The sequence below is a fragment of the Oryctolagus cuniculus genome, chromosome 10 (assembly GCF_964237555.1).
Source record: "Oryctolagus cuniculus chromosome 10, mOryCun1.1, whole genome shotgun sequence".
In the NCBI taxonomy this organism is placed as follows: domain Eukaryota; kingdom Metazoa; phylum Chordata; class Mammalia; order Lagomorpha; family Leporidae; genus Oryctolagus; species Oryctolagus cuniculus.
This window is the reverse complement of record NC_091441.1, coordinates 64,032,629-64,049,418: the sequence shown is the minus strand read 5'-3', so window position 1 is coordinate 64,049,418 and position 16,790 is coordinate 64,032,629. Positions and strand designations below refer to the sequence as shown.

Genomic DNA, 16,790 nt, shown 5'->3' with positions numbered 1-16,790 from the left:
GACTTTGGACAAGACCATTATCTGCTGATAGGTGACACAGATTGGCTCAGATAAAAACATTCTTGTGGGTGGGAGAGAGGGTAGGGGCATTGAGGTCACTATGTTCCTAAATCTGTATATATGAACTACATGAAATTTGTGTAACTTAATTAAAAAAACTGCTGTTTTTTCACCAACACAACTGTGCCCTCTGATTTAGTCAAATATAAGAATTCTCATGACAAAACTTTCAGGTTTTTTACCTCTTTATTTTGATGGATAAAATGCAACATACAGATCCTACATAAACAAAGAAAGCTGATGGGACAAAAGCATTAATATTAATTCCTGAAACAGGAGAAAACATAAAACATTGGCATTTTCCAGTGATATATATGATTTTTCAATCAAATCACATGGTTTTAGAAAATAGTTGAAAATTTCTGGTGTGTGTGTGTGTGTGTGTGTGTGTGTGTATGTAAAACTGATGACAATCCTTGGAAGAAACACTTTAATTCCATGTCATATAATTTTTACTAAGTGACATATTTATGGGAAAGTTGAAAAATGCCTGTCAGAGGAACTATTTCATTCCAATAATATATGGTCTTTTCAGGCAAGTAATACTTATGTGAAAAATAGTTGAATATTCTAGCTAGAAGGAAGAGACATTTTAATCTCATGTTACTTTTCAGAGGAGTGAAATATGTGGACAGCAGTTGAAAATGCCTCAAAGAAAAGCTGAATATTAATTCGTACTCTTGAAAACCTGCATTGCCACATAGTCAGAAACACAAGACAACGGCTAAGGGATACAGATTCTCTCAGAGTATTCCTCAGATCACAGTTTTGGTTTTAAAGCTTTTGCTAAAAATATTTTACATCATTAAAGGTACGTCATTAGATGTACACTGAAAGCTAACTGCAAGGATTTAAATAAGACTTAAGACTCAGGGACAGATTGTAACAAAAATTGTTAAAGTCCATTAATTTTTTTTCCCAAGAAAGGCAAGTGAGGTAGTTTATACGGTATATACAATGTGAAGAATTGATATTCCAGTTTGTTCAAAGATCATTGACTCCAAGGAGCATATCCCCAAGTGCCCTATTTAGCAAAAGAATCCTCTTTTGCAAAACGGAGGAAAAAATGAGCCAGCTCTATGAATTTTTCTAAGTGTTCCTCTAATGTTAACCTTCTCTAATACCTCCCTGGAGGATACAATTTTCCTAATTGGATACCAAGAAAACTTGGTATGGATTGAAGGCGAGAAGGTACGGAGAATAGCAACAAGAAGCTGGGTATGTGACCTTTCATTGGAAATTTGCTGTTTATTTTCACAGACTGATTACTGAAATTAAAACAAACAAACAAACAAAAAACCTCTTGATAAGGCAACAGTTCTTTCAATATCTAGGTGAAGGGCACTTTTGAATTTTAATAGCAGAGGTTTGTTTATTATAAAATTAGTAAAAACCTCTTTAACCATGCATAGTCTTTTTACCAAAATTCTTCTCTAACCAATTAGTGAGTGCTAAGACTGAGGATAAAGATTATGTCCAATGGTACTGACACAAGTTGGTTCTCCATAGGATAGCTATTTGAAAGTTGTCATAGCCCTTGAATAAAATGAAGTGACTCATTTTAAATTACAGATTCATCTAAGTCTTTGCCACAAAAAAGTGGCTAAGAAATTGAGACTTAGTGTATTTTACCTGTCATCTCTCAGCCACTTATTGAAAATTGATGAAAAGTTGGAGTAAACCTTAAAAACTTTTAGAATTTATGTTTAGGTTCTAATGTGTTTCCTGTCCAAAGAAACGAAAATTCTGAAATAGAAAAATAAATGAACAGATATGTGAATTTTGTGTAAAACGCAGCAGAATTTAACTACTATGATGAGCCCATATAGAATGAGAAAAATCAGTCGTATTTTGTATATACATAGCTATCTAAGGCAGCTATTTGAAGAATTTCTTCCATGTATGGACATAAGTTACTGTCATCCTATGTCTTAATATTTGGCAACTACATAGAGTAAAAGGTTTACTCCTGTGGTTTAAAAACATTTTTTTTCAGTCTATGGAAATTCATAATGTAAACGCACCTGCCATCAATTAGTCCACTGAACACTGGTGAAATGCAGGAACCAATACAAACCTATGGAACACACATTTACTTTCAAACAGGTTTTCAGGCAAAGGAACTAAAAATTCCCAAATAAATCAAATGAATGGATCTTTGTGTTTTCTATAATGTTCTTTTATATCCTAAACACTAGAAATGCAAGTACCTGCATGTCTTGTATAGACACCAAGGCATAATGTGGCATATAAAATATTTGTTCTATATGTCGGCTTAAAATATCATCACACATTTTGAGACCGGTAAGGAGAGTAAAAAGCGTTTTCTTTGTTTATGAGCAACTACGTCAAAATGAACTGCAGGAGAGGCATTCGGGTCTTGCATCTCATTAATACTGCGGTAAACTCAACAAAGTCTCAATCTGTGCACTCCAAGCCAAAGTACAAGTCTGAGATATGTGAGGTCTCTGTGCCCGCTTCTGGCTGACTAGAAGGATTGCATTTGCAGCCTCAAGGTGAAGGGCAGAGCTGCCCAATCCCTCCACACAGCTTTGATTTGCCCTAATTTGGAAACGTGGGGACTGTGGGTTCCGGCCAACTGCAGACTTAGAAAATGACTCCATGGTATCTCGCTAGAGAGACAGTTTTCAGCTCATCAAACATGCACCTGACTTGAACGCCTGATCTTAATCCCCAGCGCTGATCACGTCTATGATTAATGAACAAAAGCACAATGTGCTTTTGTAGTTTATCAGACACGGATATGGTATTTTTCAGTACTTTCAGAAAAGAGCAATTCTGTTTTTAAATCGGGGCTTTAGGAATTACTATCTACAGTTGTAAAATAGAAAAAGCGATATGTTTGTTCAGCAAAGGAAACTGCCTGGCAGGTGGAGAGATGCAGTCACTGAGCACCATCACCGTGAGGCGAAAACAGGCTGTGTGACAGCTGACTACAGAGAAAGTTCTGGAAGCCGAAGACCCCCTTTGTCAAAGTATGCTTCACTATGGGGACCTGTGTTCACAAGAGAGTAAGCTTTAAGTATATCAACTTCAGCAGTTACTGATAGGGAAATGTTCATTTGCACCAGAACGCTATAGCCTTAATACAGTATGATGTATGCAACAATACAGTTTTTTTTTTAAAACGGAAGTCCTTCCTCCGATGCAGGAGCAAGTCAGAGCATAAATATTGTATGTTGCACGTTAGAGAAATGGATTCCCTTTGCAAAGTAGATCTGGATTATTTTGTAAGGCAGAAAGTAAGGCTATTTCTGGCATTGTTGTTCAAAATGGTCAACACGTGCAGAAAACATAAGTATAAAAAAAAGGTCTCTTTCTCCTTGTGTTTGGTAGCATTGGCTACGTGAAGAACTGTTGCTTATCCCCTGGTGTAAGGCCAAGTTCATTTCGGCTGAGAAGTCAAAGTACCAGAAATGATTGCAGTCCCGTATTTCACATTGGCCTGTCTTCTGGAAGGATCACATCCTCTCGCTTTGCCTTTTAATCCAGAAGCACGGTGAGAAAACTTGCTCTCGCATGGTGAGCCAGCTCCTCTTCCACCGTTCTGACAGTGCTGCAGACACCAGCACTCAGGACCAAGAAACATGGAGAGGGTTAGAGAAACAAGTGTGTCAAAAGTAGTCTTGTTTTTTTCCCCACCAAAGATAGGATCTTCTTGGCATGTAATACAGGATAGCAGCCACCTTGTGGACAATTCAAAGACTTGGTTGGGGCTTAATTACCCATTCTGCTTGAGGATTTTCATGATATACATCCAATATATATGCATCTGGGTCCAAGCAATGCTGTCCTAAAAGGAAAGGAACAGAGCGTTCGTAAGAGTGAGTGCACACTTGTGTCTCTGTCATGACTTTTATCATGCGTGCTCATGCCTATGTGTCAGCAGGTTTCAAATAAGGCCAACGAGGTCCTCTCAGCCGTCAGTAAGCACACACATTCTGAAGCTTCTTGATAAAGCCTCCCACCCTCCATCCTGTCTCCTGCCTGCCTGCCTTCCATTCCTTCCTTCCTTCCTTTCTTTTCCCTTTCCCTTTCGCTTCTGTCCCTCTCTTCTCCCTCTCGTTCTTCTCTTGTCATTGTCTCTGTCTCTTGTCAAGTACTTCAAACATATCTCCTGTAAAACTGCGGATGCACCAAATACGGACAACCTTTTCCCCTGCTTCTCCACATCAAGTAGAAAAACAGGATGCCAGCTACCGTGGGTATGAACTGATCATGCTTATACTGATACATGCCCTGGAATGCTTTTAAAGATAGTAATTTAACCAGGTCTAGAGAAACCAAAGTCAAGTTTGGTTTGGAAATGGCTACTTTGCTTCTTCACTATAGAAGTAATGCCCAAAGGTCAAAGATCTGGAAATGTAAAGATCATCCCCTGGGCAAGTACACTCGACATTCTTTTTGTATAATGCTTGTGCAACAAAACCAGGAGATTGGCTTGTTTGCTTCATGCATGTAGCGAATGTCTACTGAGTGTTGCTATGTGCCAGGTACTGTCCTGGGGTGGGGGCTGCAGCAATGTATGGGCCTATCACAAACACCTGCCCTCAGGACCCCTCTGCAACAAATAAGCACCTAAAATATAAAGTAAGCCTGGTGGTGACAAGACTACCAGAGAAAAACCAAGCAGGGAAGGTGTGTCCCAGGAGACCTCACTGAGAGGGTGATGCACCAGCAAAGCCCCAGAAAGGTGACAGAGTGAGGAATGGGGATGGCTGAAGGGAGAGTATTCCATGAAAACATCAGAGCAAATGCAACCCCCTCCCCCTCCCCGCGCCCCAGGCCGAAGATGCTGGTGACTGAAGTTCAAGCCTGGTGCCTGCTGGGAACTATGGGATGCAAATGTGAGAGGCATCAGCCTCCAGGAGCATTTAGAGCAACAAGACGAGTGAGCTCACCAAGGAGGCTGAGTGGAGGAGAGAAGTCCCAAGGATTGCATCTGCAGCTCTCCAAGGTGGAAAGGTTGAGAGATCAAGAAATAAAAGGCAAACGAGACTTGATGAAGCAGTCAATGAGATGGGAGGAAAGACACTAGCTCAGGTCATTCTCGAAATCAGGTGATACGAATGCTTGGTTTATTTTATTTGAAAGGCACAGTGAGGGGGGTGGGGAATCTTTCATCTTCCGGCTCACTTTCCGAATGGTTGCAACATCTGGGAGCTGGACCAGGCCGAAGCCAGGAGCCTGGAACTCGATCCGGGTCTCCCATGTAAGTTGCAGGGGCCCACGCCCCTGGGCCATGCCCTGCTGCTTTCTCTAGTGCATTAGCAGGGAGCTGGATTGGAAGCAGAGCAGCCAGGACTCTAACCAGTGCTCTAATATGGGATGCTGGCACAGCAGGCAGCAGATTAATCCACTGCAACACAATGCTGGCCACAAGAAGGGAAAGATCACGCCAGGCAGTCACAAACACAGAAGGAACGCTCTGGTGACCCCAACAAGAGCGATTCTGGTGAAGTGTGGAGGGGTACGGCCTGACTGGTTTCAAGAGAGAACAGGACAAGAAACTGGAATGGGGACAGCTGATCGAAGGAGTCTGCAGTGAAGTGGACAGGGAAAGGCGAGTAGATCTGAATGAGGTCCAGGGAGTTGTGTCAAGATGGGAGAAATGGTCAACATTCTGTATGCACATGGAAAGGATGTAGTTGGGAGGGGACAGCTGATGACGCGGAGAACTGAGGCTGCACGGAGAAGGCCCCGAGGGGCTATAGAGGACTCCTGGGAGGGAGAGGCCATGGACGTGCTGGCCGGAGTGGGGCTGGAGACAGTCACGGTGGAGCCAGGAGGATATGGGAGGACTCAGACAATGGGAGAAGGAATTTTTTCTTTTCTTTTTTTTTTAAATTTATTTGACAGGTAGAGTTATAGACAGTGAGAGAGAGAGACAGAGAGAAAGGTCCTCCTTCCGTTGGTTCACTCCACAAATGGCCACCACGGCCGGCGCTAGGCCGATCCAAAGCCAGGAGCCAGGAGCTCCCTCCGGGTCTCCCATGCAGGTGCAGGGCACAAGCACTTGGGCCATCCTCCACTGCCCTCCCGGGCCACAGCAGAGAGCTGGACAGGAAGAGGGGCAACCGGGACTAGAACCCAGTGCCCATATGGGATGCCGGCGCCGCAGGCGGAGGATTAACCAAGTGAGCCGCGGCGCCGGCCCCAAAGGAATTTTCTGCTGAGTTCTCTTCCTGCACTGCTGCCGCCGGCCCACCACCAGGCAAACAGGAAGAATGAACAGGAAGTTAAGCAAAAAGGGTGTACTGCTTCTCAAGGTTCCCAGTTCTCCCACTCTGCGTGAATCTTCAGGGAGAAGCTTTCCAAGGGTAAGCATCACATTTGTCTGCTGCAAATCAGCATAATGATATTCTTTTTTGGAATTTTGAGAACATTTTAAAAAACCAAGAACTTACTGATTTTGGATTTTTATCTCAGAAACGTATAGGCTGTCCTATAATTATTAGAAGTATCATTATGTTCCTAAATCTGTATATATGAAATACATCAAACTTAATATAAATAAAATTAAAGAAAAAGAAACTTCTAAAATACATCTTTATCGTAATAGGAAGATATTTCTATTAGGGTAATCGGGGAATTTAACAGTAGTAGTTATTGAAGAAATGCTCACCTATATTTCCTCCGATCTCGTATAACCTTTGGTTCTGAATCTTAATACACTCTGATGGACCGTGACTAAAGAAAAAAAAAACAAAGAGAGAGAGAATGGAATATAATATGAACTCTATCAAGACAGGAGGGATATTTGCATATCAAACAACACGATAACCAATGATTCACTCTGCTGTGAGGCAACACACCCCACCGATTATATTCCGACAACAGCGTCTTGTGTGACTGACACTGAGGCCCACAGGGGACGGGACCTCAGGGAGCTCCATCAGGAGCCAGTCCCAGCCACAGCTCCAGGACCCTGCAAGGCGGTGATGGCTACTGACACATCAGGGCTGATGAAGGAGCAGCTGGGCGTTTAACAGTGCCTTGTCTCGGTCACCTTACTCTCTGGTCAGAAGAAATCAGGTTTCATTTCTGTGTTTTCCGAAAAAAGGAATGAAATTGTCTCAACCCACGTCACCTTTCAGAGCTTGCCTGATGCTCCGCAAATGCTTTTAAGGTTGACTTCGTTGCGAGTCTCTACGCCTGTGATAAAAAGCAAGTCAGAGCAAACAACTGCCAGAGTTAATTTTCCGCTCCACGCTAGGATAGGAGCATCTCAAAGCCCACTGCTGATCTTCCTCCCGATTCAGAAGTGACTTTGAGTCTGGTTATTTTTTTCACCTCTTTATTGTCAGCAAAAAGGATGTGTGTCCCCCCCCTCCTTTGTCTGTTTAAAAGTGTTATTTGAGGTAATATCTGTAGATGCAAGAAAGAAACAGATTCGGACGATGTACATCCTTTACCCACTTCCCCCAACACTAACGTTCCAGCGCAACGTCACGAGCAGCATGTTGCTAGACGTCTCGTCAGGATCCAGAACACTTCCATCCCCACCAGGATCTGTCCCGTTGCCCTCTTATAGCACATTCGCCTCCCTCTCCCACCCTGAGCAACCTCTACCCTATTCTACAGGTCTATACATTTGTCATTTCAGAAGTGTTATACAGGGGTGGGCATCTGGTCTAGCAGGTAAGAAGCCAGTTACGATGTGATGGTTACACAATAATAACCTACTTAATGCCTCTGGTCATTTGTGATTTTTAAGGAACTGATCCGCTTCTTCGAAGTTTTTGAATATATGAGCCTGAAGCTGTTCACAGGTTGATATCATTCTTTTTTTTTTTTTTTTTAAAAAAAAAAAAGGCAGAGTGTACAGTGAGAGAGAGAGAAAGAGAGAAAGGTCTTCCTTTGCTGTTGGTTCACCCTCCAATGGCCGCCATGGCTGGCACACTGCGCTGATCTGATGGCAGGAGCCAGATGCTTCTCCTGGTCTCCCATGGGGTGCACGACCCAAGCACTTGGGCCATCCTCCACTGTACTCCCGGGCCACAGCAGAGAGCTGGCCTGGAAGAGGGGCAACCGGGACAGAATCCGGTGCCCCGACCGGGACTAGAACCTGGTGTGCCGGCGCTGCAGGTGGAGGATTAGCCTATTGAGCCGTGGCGCCAGCCAAGGTTGATATCATTCTAATGGAAGTACTGGATTAGTGATACCCCCTGTCTTATTCTAGATATTGAAGACTTGTGTTTTCTCTTTTTGTCTTTCTAAAAGTTTATTAATTTTATGATTTTTCAAAAGCTGTAAAACTGGTTTTTTGTTTCCCCAATATTCTCTATCATTTTTCCATTTTCAATTTTATTGATTTCTGCTCATCTTTATGAGCTCCTTCTTTTGCTCACTTTGGGTTTATTTCCCTCTTATTTTTCTACTTTAAAAAAGCGGGAACTTGCTGACTGATTCAAGATCTTTCCCTCTTTTGTAATATAAGTACTTTAACCTGCAGTACAACTTTCTTATAATAAAAATTAAAATTTTCTTTCTGCATCGCTTTATTTGCATCCCTTGTAATTTGATTCAGTGCAGTTTTTTTTTTTCATTCTATGCATTTCTTAAACATTTCCCTGAAGACTTCCTTTTTGATTTATGGCTTATTTAGAAATATTTGGCATAGTTTTAGAGGGTCTGGAGATTGCCATGCTGTCTTCTTGTTATTGACACCTGGCTTGATCCCTTAATAGTCATGGAAGATATTCTGCATAAATACTGTATTTTAAATTTGTTGAGGTTTCTTTTATGGCCCACAGTATGGTCTATCTTTTAGGTTTCTGTCTTGAATTATCTATAGCATTTTGTTTTTTGTTGTTATTTGAGAGGAAGATATACATAGACTGAGAGAGGGAGAGAGAAAGAAAGAGAGAGAGAGAGAGAGGTAGACAGCTCCCATTTGCTGGCTTACTCCTCAGATGCCCACATGGCTGGGGCTATGCCAGGCTGAAGATAAGAGCTGGGAACTCACTCCTACGTGGATGGAAGGTCTCCTACATGGATGACAGGGACCCAACGACCTGAGCCATCACCTGTTACCTCCCACACTGTGCATTCATAGAAAGCAGAGGTGGGGCTTGAACCCAGGTATTCAGATATGGGATGTGGACACCTCTTTAGTTAATTATTTAATTTTCACTTTATTTGAAGGGGGTGGGGAAGATATCTCATATCTGCCAGTTCTCTCCCTAAAGACCTAGACAAAGGATATATTAAGATGTGCCAACATAAATAAGACCAGTGTCTGCTAATAATAATTGATAGAATTAAAAAGGAGAGAATGATCCAACACGGGAAGTGGGATACACAGCAGAATAATAGAATGATAAGTGCCCTGAACAGCACTCTGGCCTCAGAATCAGCCCTTAAGGCATTCGGATCTGGCTAAAAAGCCCATGAATGTATCTCAGGCATGGAAAGCCAAGACAATGTGGCATATAATGACCTAAATGAAAGATCTCTGTGAGTGAGATCCCAGCAGAAAGAATAGGCCATCAAAGAAGGAGGTACCTTTCTCTGAAGGGAGGAAAGAACTTCCACTTTGACTATGGCCTTGTCTAAGTAAGGTCGGAGTTTGTGAACTCAAGAGGCTTCCATAGCCTTGGCAGCTCATGACAAGAGCCTTGCATGACTACTGACATCATAAATAAGAGTATCAGTTGTTAAGTCAACAACCGGAGTTACTGTGCACTTACTCCCCATGTAGGATCTCTGTCCTTAATGTGTTGTAATATGAGAATTAACAGTAAAACTAATCTTCAAACAGTATTTTATACTTTGTGTGTCTGTGTAGGTGCGAACTGTTGTAATCTTTACTCACTATAGAGTTGATCTTCTGTATATAAAGATAATTCAAAATGAATCTTAATGAAGTATGGGATGGGAGAAGAGCAGGAGATGGGATGGTTTGTGGGCATGAGGGTAGTTATGGGGGGAAGAACTGCTATAATCCAAAAGTTGTTCTGTTGAAATTTATATTTATTAAATAAAAGTTTTCTATTTAAAAAATGTGCCAAATGTCCACCCTGTGACCTGGGCATCTTAAACTGATATCTTAACTGCTATGCCAAACAACCCCCCTTACAGTGTTTTTTGAGTGTACTGTATTGTATGACTTTGTGGTTTCCCTGGGTATTACAATATACACATGGAACATACAGATGCTTTACACTTTGGGTGATATGTAGAAATTTAAAATTTTTTTTGTTTAAAAAATAGTATTTTTATGCTGTGGTAAAAGAATATAACATAGAAATTTACCATCTTAACAGTTTTGAAGTATGCAGTTCCATGGTATGAAATACATTCATAATTTGTTCAATCATCACTAGCATACATCTCCAGAACTCTTTCCATCTTGTAAAGCTGAAATTGTATGCCCGTTATACTACAACCCCGTTACCCCTGTCACCCCATTGCCTAGCAATCATTATTCTACTTTCTGGTCTATGATTTTGATTACTGTAACTACTTTACCTAAGTGAAATCATATGAGTATTTGTCTTTTTGTAACAGGATTATTTCACTTTGCATGATATCTTCATGGTTGCTCAATGTTGTAGCACATCCTTCCTTTGAAAGGCCAAATATATCTCATATACATATACATATATCTACATCTTATATATATTTACATATATATCACATCCTGTTTATTCATCTGTCATTTTGACTGCTGTAATTAATGCTATGAACATCTGAGTACAAATATCTGGGGGAGACCCTGCTTTCAGTTCTGTTGGGAACACGGCCAGACATGGAATTGGTAGGTTACATGATGAATCTATTTTTAATTTTTGGAGAGCTGCATGCTGTTTTCCACAGCAGCTGCACCATTTTGCATTCCTCCCAACAGTGCACAGGGGTCTGGTTTCTCCACGCCCTCACCCCCACTTGCTATTTTCTGCCTTTGAAAATAGCAGACACCCTAGAGAATGTGATAATTCTCTTTATTTTTAGTTCTTTGAATTAAAAATCATGTAAGTTAAAGGAGGAATGCCACTGATGCATATAAGAATTTCATTTTTAAAATAGAGATAATCTGATATGCTAGCATAACTAAACCTCATTTCACTCTGAAATTATTTCACCATTAAAAAGTGGTAGTTCTCCCTAGAGGCTGAGGCCGGCATCTGGAGGCCTCAGGAACACGCCTGCGGGCTGGAGCGAGCCCCCGAAACCTTCTCTGGGGGAAGCTCTGGGCCCCAGTGCCCCTGTCTGGCTTGCACATGCACAGTGGAGGCTCTCTGGCACTCGGGGGCAGGGGTGGTGGGCGGGGCCCTCTGCCACAGGCTGCTGGATTAAAACAAAACAAAACAAAACAAAAAAAAGTGGTAGTTCTCTTCATTTATAGGAGATTCGGAAAACTTTTAAAATAAACTTTTCTTTTAAGCATTTTTTTAAAAAGATCTATTTATTTGAAAGTCAGATTCAGGGAGGGAGGGAGGCAGGGAGGGAGGGAGGAAGATCGATCTTCCATCCACTGGTTCACTCCCCGGGTGGCTGCAATGGCCAGTGCTGGACCAGACCAAAGCTAGAAGCCAGGAGTCTGGAACTCCATCTGGATCTCCTGTGTGGGTAGCAGGGGCTCAACTACTTGGGCCACCTTCTGTTGCTTTCCTAGGTGCATTAGAAGGGAGTTGGATTGGACTGGAAGTGGAACAGCTGAGATTAGAACCAGTCCTTGGATAGGGGATGCCAGCGTTGCAGGCAGCAGCTTAGCCTGCTATGTCACAACAATGGCCCCATAACTCTGGATCTCTTAGATTTATAGAAAAATTCTGAAGATAGTACAGAGTTCCCATATGCCCCACACACTGTTCTTTTAATGTAGACATCTCATGTTAATAAAGTGTGTTTACTAAAATCAACGAGCCAAAACTGACATTATTACTAACTAAAATCAATTTTTTACTCATAGTATCTTCATTTTTACCTAATGCTCATTTTCTGCTCAAGGATCCCATCCATGATACATGCCATATCTTTCTTTTTTAAATATTTACTTATTTATTTGAAAGGCAGAGTTAAAAGGGGGTTGGGGGAGAATCTTCCATCTGCGGTTCATACCCGAATGGTTGCAAGGGCCGGAGCTGGGCTGATCCAAAGCCAGAAGCCAGGAGCTTCTTCTGGGTCTCCCATGTTGATATAAGGATCCAAGCACTTGGGCCATCCTCTGCTGCTTTTCTAGGCTCATTAGCAGGGAGGTGGATCAGATGTGGAGCAGCCTGGTCTCTAACGGGCGGCCATGTGAGATGCTGGCACTACAGGCAGCAGCTTTACCCACTATGCCACAGCGCCAGCCCCCTATATGACATTTCGTAATTTTAACAGTCTAAAGAGTGTTTCCTCCCAAATTCAAAATTTGGAAGTTCAGAATATGACCTTCCTATAGGGTATTTTCAGATGTAATTAGTTAAAGATCATGAGATATATTTATCCTGCATGTAGAGGCACCTAAAGACAGAGGAAGAGACTGGCATGAACAATCTACACACCATGGAATGGCTGTGGACGCTGGCAAACCCCAGAAGCTGGGGAAGAGGATGGAAGAATTTCTCCTTCAGAGCCTCCAGAAGGAACCAACCCTGCTGATGCCTGTATTTCAGACTTCCGGCCTCCTGAACTGTGAGAATACAGTCCTACTGCTGCAAGTGACCCATTTTGTGGCCACTTGTTACGGTAGCACTGGAAACCTAATACAGGAGTCATGTCTCCTTAGACTGTTCATGGCTGTGAGTTTCTCATACTTGCCTTGTTTTTGATGTCCTTGAGAGTTTGGAGGAATTTTGTAGAACATTTGTCAATTTGGATTTGTTGGATGTATTTCTCATGTTTAGGCCAGAGTTCAGTATTCTTGGAAAATGCTATTTTCCATCATATCTTACCAAGAGTGCACACATCCAACATGGCTTACCACTGTTAATGCTAACCTTGAACACTGTCTGATGTTAGATATTTCTGACTGTGAAATTACTTCTTCAATCTTTACAATGCTGTACTTTTTGGGAAGAAGTTACTCTGCACAAACTACATTTACGGAATAAGAACCTCTTACTCCATATATACATGCTATTTTAAAATATGTTTGTCTTATGCATGTCTTCTAATTGCACTGAACACCACATAAGATGGTGCAATTTTTGCTTTTATCATTAAATGCGATTTCAGAAATGCATGTGATGTAGGATAGTGTATTCCACTTAGGCCCATATTTACTATTCCAATGTGCTCCTTTCCTTTCTGATGTTCCAAGCTTTGTTGTCTTTTTCTTTCTGTTCAGGGATCTTTCTTCAGCCACTGTTTTTTGTAGGGTTGTCAGCAACAAATTCTCTTAGTTCTTTCATCTGAAAATGCCCTTTATGTCCCCATCATCCTTGAAAGATACTTTTGCTGGCCGGCGCCGCGGCTCACTAGGCTAATCCTCCGCCTTGTGGCGCCAGCACACGGGGTTCTAGTCCCGGTCGGGGCATCGGATTCTGTCCTGGTTGCTCCTCTTCCAGGCCAGCTCTCTGCTGTGGCCCGGGAGTGCAGTGGAGGATGGCCCAAGTGCTTGGGCCCTGCACCCGCATGGGAGACCAGGAGAAGCACCTGGCTCCTGCCTTCGGATCAGCGCGGTGCGCCGGCCGCGGCGGCCATTGGAGGGTGAACCAACGGCAAAGGAAGACCTTTCTCTCTGTCTCTCTCTCACTGTCCACTCTGCCTGTCTAAATAAATAAATAAATAAATAAATAAAAAGAAAGATACTTTTGCTGAGTACAGAATTCACATGGACAGTTCTTGAGAGATGTGATGTCACAGCCTGTGGCCTTCATGGTTTCAGATGAAAAATCTGCTATAATCTGAGGTGTTGTCCTCTATAGAAAAATGCCTTCAAGTTTTTTTTCTTTATCTTTAAATTTTGCAAGTTTTAATTATAGTATTTTGGCATGAATTTCTTCAGCTTTATCCCGTTTGAGTTCTCTTAGCTTCTTCAATACGTAGGTTTATGTCTTTTGCTGTTTTGGGGAATTTTCAGTCATTATTTGTTGACACACTTTCTGAGGCACTTTCTGAGACTCTGTGAGTCTTCTCCTTTGGGACTCTGATGATACAGAATTTACCCCTTTTGGTTTAGTCTCACAAGTCCCCGAGGCCGTGTTCACTCTTTCTCAGTCTACGTTCTCTCTGTTGCTTAGAATAGATTGATTCTTGGGTATGTCCTCAAGTTTGCTAGTTCTATCCGCTGTTAGTGCTCCCCTAGATTGAGCCTATTCAGCAGGTTTCTGATTTCAGTTGCTGCATTTTTCAGTTCTATAATTTCCATTTGGTTTTTAGGAAGAATGCCTCTTTCTTGGCTGAGATTTTCTCTTTTTTCATTTGTTTTGAAAGACTTCGTAAGTGCTTGTCGAAAGGTTTTTTGTGATGGTTGTGAAACCCTCGTTGGATCATTCTAACATCTGATTCTGCTTAGTGCTGGCCTCTGGTGATTGCCTTTTCTCATTCACATTGTGATTTTCCTGTAAGGAGTGATTCTTGTACTACATTGTGGCCATTCTGGATTGCATTGTGAGACTGGATCTTAATCTACTCTTTGTGTTTTGGCCGGCGGTCCTCCTATTGAGGTTTATCGCAGATCTGGGTGGGCGTCTATGTTTGGTTTTCTTGCTGGGCCCCAGTGTAAGTGGGACACCAAACGCCACTGCCTCACTGCCCCTAGTGGAAGGGGTAGATCAGCAACCTGCTGGGCTGTGCCGCCAGGGCTGGGGAGACACAGGCTGATTACACAGCTTTGTTGTTTCAGCATGAGAGTGAGGCTCAGCTCCTCGCGGGGTCTCTCTTAACACCGGAAAAGAGGGGCAGCAGCAGAGTGCCAATTATGCCTCCCTCCTAGCACCTGTTCTACCAGCTGTCAGGTGGAGGCTCAAGCCCTCACTGGGCCTGGCTGACAGCAGAGGGAGCGGGAGGGCACAGGATGATGACTGCTTCTGCTCCCTTTGCCTCATTCATTTCTGCGGATGGGGCTGGGAGTGGAAGCTCAGCTCCTCCTTGGATTTTAATGACACTGAGTGTGAGCGAGCCTGGAGGCGAATAGCTTGTGTCGTGCTGCCTCGGTGCTGTGCCTTGTCAAGCCTCATCTCAGGACTGTGCACACACTGCCCGGGTTGGGAATCAGATCCTGGCCTGGCTCTGCTGGGAGGAGGATGGCAGATCACTCCCTGCTTCTTCCCACCAAAACCAGAGAGGCAGTGGTGAGTTGTTCCTCTCAGTGTTCGGCTGGCATATGGCAGGTCTGGTCCTGAAGGTTTCTAGTGGTCAGGTCAGCCTTTCCCCAGCCCTTTGGCTTGTGGGGTGGGGATGGGCTTTCCTTGGAGCTCTAGGTCATCTGGGCCTGTTGTCAGTTCCGGCTGAGAGGTGTCTGCAGTGCCCATGTGGGATTCGGGGGAGGCAACGAGGAAACCCCCGGAAGTTGTCCGAGTGTTGTTTCTCAAGGCCTGTGGTCCTGAGCACGAAGCCTCTTTCAGAGTCTTCTTGGCTGTTGTGTTCCGGGCAAGGGTAGAGGTGCAAGCAGGAGGAACCGGGGAGAAAGGCTCTCCTCACTGCTTTTTTACTTAAACGTAAGAGGCAGTGAGCAGGCAGTTGGAAAATAAGCCTGGGGTGATAAGAGGCAAAAACTGGGCCAGGTTACAACTTTTAAACGGAAATGGGCCACAGTTCTAACAAGAGAATTTGGAGAAGTTGTTACAAAGGATTTGTCTATCTGCTGTCATTGGTTGTAGGTAATTTTTTTTTTTTTTTAATTTTTTACAGGCAGAGTGGACAGTGAGAGAGAGACAGAGAGAAAGGTCTTCCTTTGCTGTTGGTTCACCCTCCAATGGCCGCCGCGGCCGGCGCGCTACGGCCTGCGCATCACGCTGATCCGAAGGCAGGAGCCAGGTACTTCTCCTGGTCTCCCATGGGGTGCAGGGCCCAAGCACTTGGGCCATCCTCCACTGCACTCCCTGGCCACAGCAGAGAGCTGGCCTGGAAGAGGGGCAACCGGGACAGAATCCAGCGCCCCGACTGGGACTAGAACCCGGTGTGCCAGCGCCACAACGCGGAGGATTAGCCTATTGAGCCGCAGCGCCAGCTGGTTGTAGGTAATTTTTACCAGTAATATTTTCTATCCACAAAAAGTCAACTTGAGAGTAGAAAGTCAGTTTTGTGATACATGTAACTAGGAACCAGTTGGATGCTCAAATCCCTGGTACATGCCTGCCTACAGGTATTATTAACAGTATTTCAGGGGTCTAGGCCAGCAATAGGCAGGTACAAATGTCCAGGGTTCCTGTTGGCCTCTACTCTATAAATTGAATCATAGAAGGGCAACTTTGGACAACTTTTTTTTTGTTCTGTCTACTCTTGCTTTTGTAACCTTTTTTGGGTGTGTCTACTCTTCCTTTTTTAATGTATTCTTTCATTTAAAAATGTACTTATTTATATACACAAATAAAAATAAATATGTATACACACATATATTACTTGTGCACATCATAATTATAAAACAACAAATTTTTTTTGGAGTGAATATATGTTGTAACTAGTTACCATATCTTACAAAAAGGACTCGGGAGCCTCAAAAGGCCTTCTCTGTCACTGCTTTCCACCCCCAGCAGACGGCCACCATCCCTGAATTCCAGATTAATTTCATTGACTCTTCCTCTCTCCTTTTTCCTTCCCTCCCCTCCCCTCTC

At 43.2% G+C, this 16,790-nt stretch overlaps 1 protein-coding gene across 10 annotated transcripts in view; it reads right to left on the bottom strand.

Moving 5' to 3' along the window:
• Window positions 1–227: 227 nt before the first annotated feature.
• Window positions 228–16,790, bottom strand: part of ARHGAP28 (Rho GTPase activating protein 28) — a 216,530-nt gene continuing 199,967 nt past the window's right edge. For all 10 annotated transcript variants that reach the window (XM_070050446.1, XM_002713588.4, XM_070050445.1 and 7 more), the window contains 2 exons: window positions 6,707–6,771; window positions 228–3,874 (listed from right to left, as the gene is read on the bottom strand). In XM_070050446.1, coding sequence (XP_069906547.1) covers window positions 3,780–3,874; window positions 6,707–6,771 — 160 coding nt within the window. In that variant the 3' untranslated portion in view covers window positions 228–3,779. The remainder of the gene's footprint in view (window positions 3,875–6,706; window positions 6,772–16,790) is intronic.